Source organism: Condylura cristata, unplaced genomic scaffold (genome assembly GCF_000260355.1).
Source record: "Condylura cristata isolate star-nosed mole 26May11 unplaced genomic scaffold, ConCri1.0 scaffold00001, whole genome shotgun sequence".
NCBI lineage: Eukaryota > Metazoa > Chordata > Mammalia > Eulipotyphla > Talpidae > Condylura > Condylura cristata.
The window spans coordinates 87,436,923-87,446,642 of NW_004567102.1; the positions used below are offsets into that span (position 1 = coordinate 87,436,923).

At 55.9% G+C, this 9,720-nt stretch overlaps 1 protein-coding gene across 1 annotated transcript in view; it reads right to left on the bottom strand.

Moving 5' to 3' along the window:
• Positions 1-339: 339 nt before the first annotated feature.
• The window catches only part of PARK2 (parkin RBR E3 ubiquitin protein ligase), a 945,331-nt gene continuing 935,950 nt past the window's right edge, over positions 340-9,720 (bottom strand). The window contains exon 15 of the mRNA XM_012723328.1: positions 340-517. Within this exon, the coding sequence (XP_012578782.1) occupies positions 459-517 (59 nt within the window). The 3' untranslated portion in view covers positions 340-458. The remainder of the gene's footprint in view (positions 518-9,720) is intronic.

Here is a 9,720-nt window from a genome sequence, read left to right on the forward strand (position 1 = left end):
TTTTATTTTATTATAATAGTTTATTTTTATATCGTTTTGTGCCTTTTTCCATCTCAGTTGTAATCCCCGTAGACTTTTCCATCACAGGTTCACCTGTGTGCCATCGCCATAGTCCTGTGCACTACACCTCATTATTTTTTTAAAGATTTATTTATGCTTACAGAACTGGGGTACAGAGGTGCAGGGGTGGTGAGAGGCTTCACCAGAGTCAGAGCGGGGAGCAGAACAGGCAGATGGACGAAGCACACTACTGAGGGGTGCAGCGGGCGGTTCAGAAGAGGTCTGCTGCGCGGGGTCACCTCCGGGGCAGGGAGCAAACTCGTGCTGAAGTGGCCTTAGCTTCTCAGTCAGCGCTGTGTGTGTTGCGCCAGCGGGAGGGCCCAGATTGCGCATTTTTAACTAGACAGCTGGATGGTTGTCATGAACCATGTCGGGACCAGCTTCCTCCTGACGTGCCCTTAGCTTCGCTTTGTCAGAGTCTGCCCTCGTTGCCATTTGCCTGATGTCATGGACGTTGCTGCTCCAGATATTCATGGAAATAGATAAGAGTTTGAAAATCAAGTGATCGTGGCTGCTTAGAGGAGAAAGTGTAAGTCATAAAGTCCACTTGGCATTTGGAGTGAGTGATCATGAAATGGGCACTTAAATATTTTAATCAACTCTAATTGCGCCTTAACATGCGTCATCAATATGTTTTTAATGACCAGCCAGCTCATAAGACTATCTGCTCTGACCACATTCCTGTAAGTCCAGAAGGACAACTTTGAGCTCCGTCATTAGCCCCTGGATGGCGGCGCCTTGGCAGCCCTCGCTGCTGGCTGGCTCGCTGGGTATCTGACTGCAGAATTTTATTTTTTGAAGATTTATTTATGCATATGAGAACTGGGGTGCAGGCCAGAGGGGGGGAAGGTGAGAGATTTCAGAGACAGAGCGGGGAGCAGAACAGGCCGACTGAGTACACCGCTGAGGGGAGCCGCGGGCGGGTCAGGAGAGGTCTGCCGGGCCACGTGGGTCACCTCCGGGGCCGGGGATCGAACTGGCACTGAAGTGGCTGCGGCTGGCTTCATAGTGCTGCCTCCTAACCCGTGGCGCCACCAGGGAGGGTCCCCTAGTGTGATTTTAAGGGTCAAGGTGATAGGGCACGTTCTGCATAGCTGAGTGGTGAGAACAAACGTACTTGGAGACATTTTCACTCAGGCTCTTTTAAGTGTTGTGGGGATTTTTAATATCTTGAGAACACCAGAACACGAGAGCCCTTTCCTTTTGTAAAACAAATATTTGTCATTGTTTGTTGACACCGCGCCTGTCTTTACCGGATAGCTCCATACGCTGAGGGCAGAACGCCACGCCGAGGGCACTGGCCGAAGCGAAGCTGTGACCACAGGCATGGACGTCACCTCGCTAGGGGGCCCGGCCCTGGAGTGGGCGAATCACAAGCTGCATTTTAAAGCCCTTCCTGGACTGCGACATGCAGGTTAAACTTGACAACTTGTTTAGCCCAGTCTCTCCTTCTACAGGGACACGCAGAAAGCCCAGGTCTCCTGTCCTGATGGCACGGAAAACAGGGAACAGAGCTGAAGCAAAGACTCTGCTTTTAATGATCCAGACTTCTTGCCACTGTATTTCCTAGGCTTTGGGAAGAAAAACAAGTCAGAAAGGAAATCTCTTGGCATGAAAAGCAACTTTCTACTTCAAGTCGTGTCCTCTATTCCAAGGGCTGTCTGCAAATGTCCATCTACACTCTGTCCAGCTGAGTTTACACATATGCCCAGCTTTGTGCAAAGGAAATCACCCTTGGGTCTGGCAACTCTCAGACCAAAGGTGGCAAAAGCCCTGACAGCTGTGCTCCGATCACGCCTTTCCTCTTGCTGTCCAGCCAAAGCCAAGCTTAGGTCACCACCACTTTGCCTGGGGACTGATTTGCAGAAGGAACAGGGCTGGGGTCCTGGCCACTGTTCTGTTCCAACTTCTGTGACCGGCGGGCAAGGAAGAAAGATGGGAGGCAGAAAGGCCGAGCAGAGTTTACTGCTCCGGGCAGCAGCTGAGACGGAGCCCCTGGGTGGCTTACAAAGATTCTTACATAGATTCAAGGGTCACATTCCAAAGGGGGGACTCGCCCCTGTGTCCCTTGACGTGAGGCCCAGTTCGCAATCAATCACCTTCCTCTAGTCCCATCCCAGATGCAAGGTCAGGCCATTACCACCTTATCAAGCTTGGATGCCAGGCTCAATTCACTACCGCCCTAACTCAGCCCTGTCAGCAAATCTTTGGTCACTCTCAACAGTCGCCCAGCACCCTGAGCTGCTCGCCCCACAGCCTCTGCAAGGTGAGCTTTGTGGTTGGAGAAGGCCTGCTTCTTGCTTTGCTCCTGTCCTGGGGGCCCGAGAGGCTCCGCACCCTTATTAGAAAATTTCCCATTTAATTAGCTTTGCAACAGACTCCTCGTTCTTCACACAAGTGTTTGCAGTCTCAGCTGCCTCATGTAATATTTGTGCAGTATTGTGAGATTTAAACAGATGTGAAGCCCCTGAGGTGTATAGGACCTCACAAAATGGTCATTCTTGGAGTTTGGGTTGTTTTTTTTTTCTTTATTATGCTGCAAACATTTTAGTGATGATTGTTGAGCAAACATTTGGAAATTTTTTGCCCAGTGGCAACAAGTTGAATAAACACTTACTTACCTATAAAGAAACAAAGCAGAAACAACTCCATGTGACTTTTTAACACTGAACCAGTTTCTAAGGTGGCCTTTTCTCCACCTCATTAAAAGGGAGATGAGGGAGGTGACTTCTGATCTGCATTTCCAGCCCTGCCAAGCTCAGGCCCACTGACCCAATGACTCAGCGAAGGACTTGGTGGAGAAACCCTGAGGCCATGCCGAGGCCCAAAGACCTCCAGCCAGCTCTGCGTGCCCTGGGGTCTGTCTCGGAACACCCACTTGCTCCTCCTGCATTTCTTCACACCACACCACACCACACCACACCACACCACACCACACCACACCACACCGCAAACAGTCCTCCGGTCAGGGCTACTCTGGGCAGCCACTCCGGTCACATCTTGCCGGCTCAGCCAGGCCCAGCCCCTCCTGCAGTCTGACTGCAAAGACCCTCTTTGCCCTCATTTCTCACGAAACCCAAATTCCTTGGTGACAGGTGTGACGGGCCTCCCTGCGCTGGCCCTGGCCCCTAGCCTTGTCTTCGCCGCCTCCCGTGCCTCACCGCCTCCCAACTCCTTTAAAACAAACGGTGACCGTGAGCTCATCTGTGCTGACCCGGGCCTCTGATTGCTTAAGTAGGTTCCTTACATCACTGTCCTCTCTGCACAGTAGCTGACCTGCCCGCAGGCGTGTTCCCCATAAGCCTCCTACCGCCACAGCCCCGTGACCCCTCGCCAGGGCCCTGTGCTCTTCCCACCCTGTCTTGACCCGACCCTCCTGTTTTCTGGCTGCATGGCTCAGATCTACGGTGAGCTTGAGAGTTCGCCTTTTCTCTGGCCTTGTTCGGTGTCTCTGCTCCACATTAAGAGAAACCACCTGTCATTATCTTTTTCTTTCTGACTTACTTAGCTTAGCATAATCCCTTCCATTTCATCCAGCGATGACATGTCTAGGAATCTACCCGAAGGACACAAAAACACGAATTCGAAAGGAAACCTGCAGCCCAATGTTTACTGCAGGACTAGTCCCAGCAGTGAAGATATGAAAGCAACCCACATGCCCCAAGGTGGGTAAGCGGGTCAAGAAGATGTGGTGTATTCACACACTGGAATACGACGCAACGATCAAAAAGAAAGTCACACCGTTTCCAGCAAGGAGCAGGACCAGCTCACTCTGAACTCCCGTCACGCTAAGATGCTTCTGTCCAGGATCCTTTTTCCTCCTGGGTTTCTCATGTTATAGATGTATGTAAGAAGAGGCTTTAGCGCCTTAAAGTCGTCTTCCTCATTCTCACTTGGTCTGTTCCTCCTAGTCTAACTCAGAGAGCCGTGCTCGCAGTTTGGCCACTGGGATCCTGGGAGAACGTGGTGGCCCAGTCCACACACCTGCGCCCATTTCCTATCACAAGGTGCAGAAGCATCTTCCTTCACGGCTTCGAGTAGTCTACCCACTAAGCAGAGTGCTTTTCCTCACTGACCTCTTGGAGACCCCGTGGGTGCTGCACCTCTCCAGGCCACTTGCTTCCTCCGTGTCCTCTGTGCCAGGTTCCCCTCCCCGCTCTCACGAGCCTGGACCCCGGGGCTGAGCGGGGCTGAGTCACCTCCTCCAGGTCACGCTGTCCGAAGGGCAAAGGCGGGCTCTGTCAGCTGGAAGGCCGCACGCCTCCCTCTCCCACAGACCTGCAGGCACTGGGGTGCACCGGGGCGGGCTGGGGTCCGCTTGGGAGAGGAGCCCCGCGAGGTGACCCTGACCCACTCCTCGCCGGCGTTGACAGCTCACAGGCCTTGCCCGTCTCACACTTTAAATACCAGCGTCGGCTGTGGGGCACTTCGGGCTCGCGGAAGTGTGCCGTTCCAGGACTCTTCTCAGTGGGGCGGTGAGCGCGTCGGGTCCTGCTGGCTTTCATCTCCAGGTGCATTTTAATGTGTCAGCCTGTTTCTTCTAGATCTCGGCTGTTTCAACACTCGGCCCTGTCTCCTCATCACGGTGTTATCATTCCATATTTACTAGGTGACCTCACGCATGCAATAAGGTGTGAGGTGTTTACCAAGCTGCCGCCCTGCCCTGCCGCTCACTGAGCAGCTTCTGTTACAGGGTCAGGAAACGAGCGCGGTTTCTTCCTCGCAGGCTCGCTGCTCCATGTGGCTTCCTCAGGGCTCCTTCTTGTTCTCCATCCAGCTTCATTCTCCTCTCTCTTCTCATTCCTTCTCTTCTCTCCTTTCTCTCTGCTCAGCTCCACCCGCCTTCTGGGTGGGGCAGGGAACTTGGAACTTCCCCTTTTCCTAGGGACCCCCCCTATTATACTTGCACTCTCCCCACAGGGGTGGCAGGAAAGGCATGGGCTGCCAGGATGCTGCTGTGGCCATCGGTCCCACTGTCCTTGGAGAGTGGCCTCTTGCAAGAGGGAGCAAGTGCCCCAGGGCCAGAGGGGGACGGGGAAGAGGTGAGGGACAGAGAGTTGCCACACCTCCCAGCCCCATCTGCAGGGTTTGAGCCTTTGTCCAGACTGGAGCTGCAGGCCCTCGCTGAGGGCTGGGGTGGCCCCAGGGGCTCGCTGCCCGCAGCCAGGCCGAGCGGGAGCCGTTGTTGGAGGAGGCTTGCAGCTGGGCAAGGCAGCAAGGCCTGGGCCTTGGCCAGAGTCTGCAGGCAGGCGGGCGGGCCCCTGCTGTCCCTTCCTGACATGGCGGCACTCGAGGCCCGTGCCGTGGCCGGCGCCTCCACGCCTGGCCCGAAGCGCGTCACTGCTGTGCCTCTTCTCCGTGGTCTTGACGACGCTGCCACCAGACATGATTCCTGGGCCTGCCCTGGAAGAAGAGCCTGGGAAGTTTCTCCGGGGCTCCTCAGCAGGCAGGCCGGGAGCCCAGGGCGGAGAGAGTGGGCCTGACTCCGGCGCTGTGTCCTGGGCGCTGGCATGGGGTGCTGTCCGGCCCACACTGGCCTGTGCCCGGCCATGGCTGTACTCCGTCCTTCCCCAGGGCCGGCCGCTGCCTGGGGGTGAGACCTCAGGCCGAGTGTGCCTTTCCTAGCCGCTTCTGGCGTCAACCACGGCTCTGGGTGCCCAGCGGGGCTGCACCTGTGTCCTGAGCCTCCAGGCTCACATGCTCCCCACCGGGAGGGGTGATTCCTGGCCAGGGAGTGACCCCCAGGGCGCCCCGCTGCTCCCCTCAGCAGTGCATCTCATCAGCCTGCCAGATCTGCTCCCCACTCTGTCTCTGGTGAAGCCTCTCACCGCCTCTGCGCTTCTGGCCTGTGCCCCAGTTCTGTCTGCACAAATAAATAAACCTTTAAAAAATAAAGTAAATCAGCCCTTTGCTGAAAAGAAAAGGCGTTATCTATTGTTTCTTTCAAAAAGAAACTGCCTGGTAGACATCTTAACAATAAAGTTCTGGCTGAATCGTGAAATCAAGTTTTTCAAGTCAATTTTTATAGGGCCTTGAGAAAAAATAAATGAAAGGCTTTGAAAGTTTGATTTAGCAAGTAAGGAATCCTTGTCCCTCCCCTCACCCTCCACTATCTGCCCCCTGCAGCTTTCTCTGATCCTGGCACTGTCTGTCCCCTTTGATCAGAGGGTTTCCAAACAATGGCATCTGAGAACAGAGGCAAAGCAAACTCAGCTGCATATCAGAATCGCCTCTGGGAACGCAAAGAAGCAAGAAGTGTAAAGATGATCAGAAAAGAAGAAACAAAACCCCCATTATTTCAAAGACATGTTTGTGTGAGAAAAATTCCCAAAGAATCTGCAGATAACCTATCACCAGGAAAGAGTGAGCTGTGCAGGCCCGGAGCTGCAGGCGGCTAGACAGTGGCTCTTTCTGCAGCCACCGCTGCCCTCGGGCGGCCCCACAGGCGACCCCCCACCCCAGAGACTGGCTTCCTCCCTGCCCTTGACCCAATGCACAGTGGACAGAATGTGGCCTGTCTCCCAAGGTCCAGGCAGAAAGGCCGAGCAACTTCCTCCTGGCCTGGGAAGACACTTGGGCTCCCCACGGTGACTCCCACCCTATGAGCAGCAAAGGCCAGGCGCCCGACCCCCGTGCCCTTCCGGTCACTCAGAGAAGTTCCAGGCTTCTCAGCTGCAGTGCCAGCACCTTGCGGCAGAGGGGACCCCAAACCAGCTGCTACATCACAACACCGAGTTTGGGGTGGCTTGTCATACCGCTTGGACTAACTGAAACACGCAGAAATAATGATTAGAAAAATGAGATTTAAAATTGAAAATATTTTCAGTAGCATTAAAAAACAAAAATAGGACCTCCCTGGTGGCGCAAGGGGTTGAGTCTCAGCACTGTGAAGCTCTCGGCAGCTACTGCAGCACAGGCTCAACCCTCCTGCCAGGGAGGGGCCCCCAGGGCGCAGCAGACCTCTCCTCTCTCCCCGCTGCTCCCCTCAGCAGTGGGTTTCACTAGATCCACCTACTTGTTCCCCACTGTCTCTCTGGGGAGTCCTCTTACTGATGGAGGCAGAATGCAGGGAGGCATCACAAGACGGATTCACACAGAGGGGATGGGTAGAAGGGGCCAGTGCAGTAACTGACACCCATAACATCCAGGTCAACCCATGCCTGGGATGCCCCAGGATGCCTGAATATCTGCAGGAGTTCCCAGCAGATAACTGTTGGGGGCTGTGCCTGAAGCTCAGATCCAAAAGGTGAAAGATAAGGATGTGGAGATGAAGGTCATCAGAAATCTCTTCAGATTCCATTCAAAGTCACCAACCCAGGCTCACAGGAAGTGAGCCCCTGGCAGGGAGAGGCTGTCTATGGCTGGGCATCTCTCCACCAGCGCTCCTCCGCCCCCCTGTGACTATGCAGGTGCTTCTTGCCACCCACTCTCTCCCTCTGCAGGGCAGCAGCATCCTGTACCGTGCTGGGACTTCTCTGCACTGACCTCCCTCAGTGGAGGCCGCTTTCCTCAGGCCACCCGCCTGCAACCATGCAGGCCTCTCTCTCTGCAAACCTGTCTCTTTCTGGGCAGCTCTTTCTGCCCGCTTGTGCCTCTGCAAGTGTCTTTTCCTCTCCCGTCTCTTTCTAATAAACTTCCTCATTCAATATAACTGAGTCTCTGCCTTGTGGAGAATCTCGCCAAAGGGGAGCTCTGGGGAGACCTTTCCCAGAGTGAACCCAAGGACCCTGATCTCAAAAGACAGCATCATTACCAGCCACACCCGCACCTCTGGCCTGCACCCCAGTTCTTGTATGCATAAATAAATAAATTAATTAAATCTTAAAAAAATAACCTTGGGCCCTCCCTGGGGGCGCAGCGGGTTAAAGCGCAGCACTGAGAAGCTAAAGCATGAGTTCGATCCCCGCCCGCCCCGGAGGTGACCACATGGCGTGGCAGACCTCTCCTGACCCGCCTGCTGCTCCCCTCAGCAGTGGACTTAGTCAATCTGCCTGTTCTGCTCCCCGCTCTGTCTCTGGTGAAGCCTCTCGCCGCCCCTGAGTCTCTGGCCTGTACCCCAGTTCTGTATGTACAAATAAATAAAACTTAAAAAAATAAATAAAAACAACCTTAAATACCCACACGTGCATCTAATGAAAGACACGTATACAGAAACTCCTGGAACAGACAAGCTAAAGAGCGTTTCAATAAATGCAAGCCCATACCAAGGAGCGGCAAATCATGCAGAAAGGTGAGCTTTCCTCACCCGCCCTGTGCTTTTGATGGCTTCCAGGTGTCCAGGTTGACTCTAGCACCTGAATGAACTACAAGGAGCCCCGACAAGGGGGGGCTTTTCCTCTGAGATGGAGGGTGACGGGCGCGGACCAGAAAGCTGCAGCGACTAAGTCAGTGGGGGCCAGAAACCAGCCCAAGGAAACAGCAGCACCCTTGAGGCAGGCTGGCGTGTGTGGCCACTTGGTTTATGACGACGTGTCGGCTGGCGAGGGCAGTGAGAGCAACAGTCTGTTAACGGCACGACAGGCCCTGGAGAGCCGCACGCAAAGCTGCGCTCGGCCCCGCCGCGCCGGGAGCCATCGGGGCGAGGCAGCGGTCAGTGTGGAAGACGGGACAAGGCCTCCCGAGGGCCGGGCAGGAACCCAGCCCCGAACTGCGCGGGGGCAAGCCTGAGCAAGCAGGACCCGAGAGCACCCACCGCACAGACTGAAACCGCGCGACCCCGAGGAGGATTCTGCTCATCTAGAGAGCTGGAGGCTGCGGCTCGCTAAGAGGGCGGAAGGCGCTTGCCAGGTGCACGAGGACAGGTGCACCAAATAGCTCAACCCGCTGAGAAAATGCAACCCCAGTGAAAAGTGTTCCAGTGTCTCTGAGAAGAGGGGCCACCTTGTGTGTGCGTGCCCCCCAGAACTTTAAAAGATTTGTTGTGCACAGAAGAACTGGGGTGAAGGCCAGGGTGCGGGGGTGAGAGGACTCCCCAGAGACAGAGTGGGGAGCAGAACAGGCGGATGGACTAGAACACACCGCTGAGGGCCAGCGGGGAGACAGGAGGGTCTGCAGCGCCCGGGGGTCCCTCCCTGGCAGGGCTCCAACCCAGCGGGACAGCCTGAGACTGACCCCAGGCCCCCCGCCGCCCCCCGCCAGGACTTCTAACACGCACAGATGAGGACGCCGCTGTTGGCCCAGTGTGGAGCCGGGAGGGCGCGGCTGCTCGCCAGCGAGGCCGTGCTCTGCGGAAAGCTGGGAGCCCCAACTGCACGCAGCGGGCGCTCTGGTCCAGCTGAGGCAACGTGGGCCTCTGCCCTGCTCTCCTCCTTCAAGTCACCCTGAGACGTGCAGCCCCAGCGCCGGGCGGGCCAGGACACGGCTCGCCGGGGGAGGCCGGCCCGGCGCAGCAGCTGAGGGCGCTGAGGTGTGTTTGTGCCAGATGGTGCCGATCGGCAGTGACCATGATGGCAACTCAGCCCACTGCAGCAAAGTGAAAAAACTTCGCAGAGAATTGGAGCCCAAGGACGCCAACCCCAAAGGTCCTGCGGGTCTGAGCCCGCTGCTAGGCCGGGCCGCTGCCCTGGCCACGCCTGTGCAGGCTCGTGCTGACTGCTGCCCGGGAGGCCGCCGCCCACTCCGTCAGCAGAAAGCCAACGTGTCCCCTGCCCCCCCCCCCCC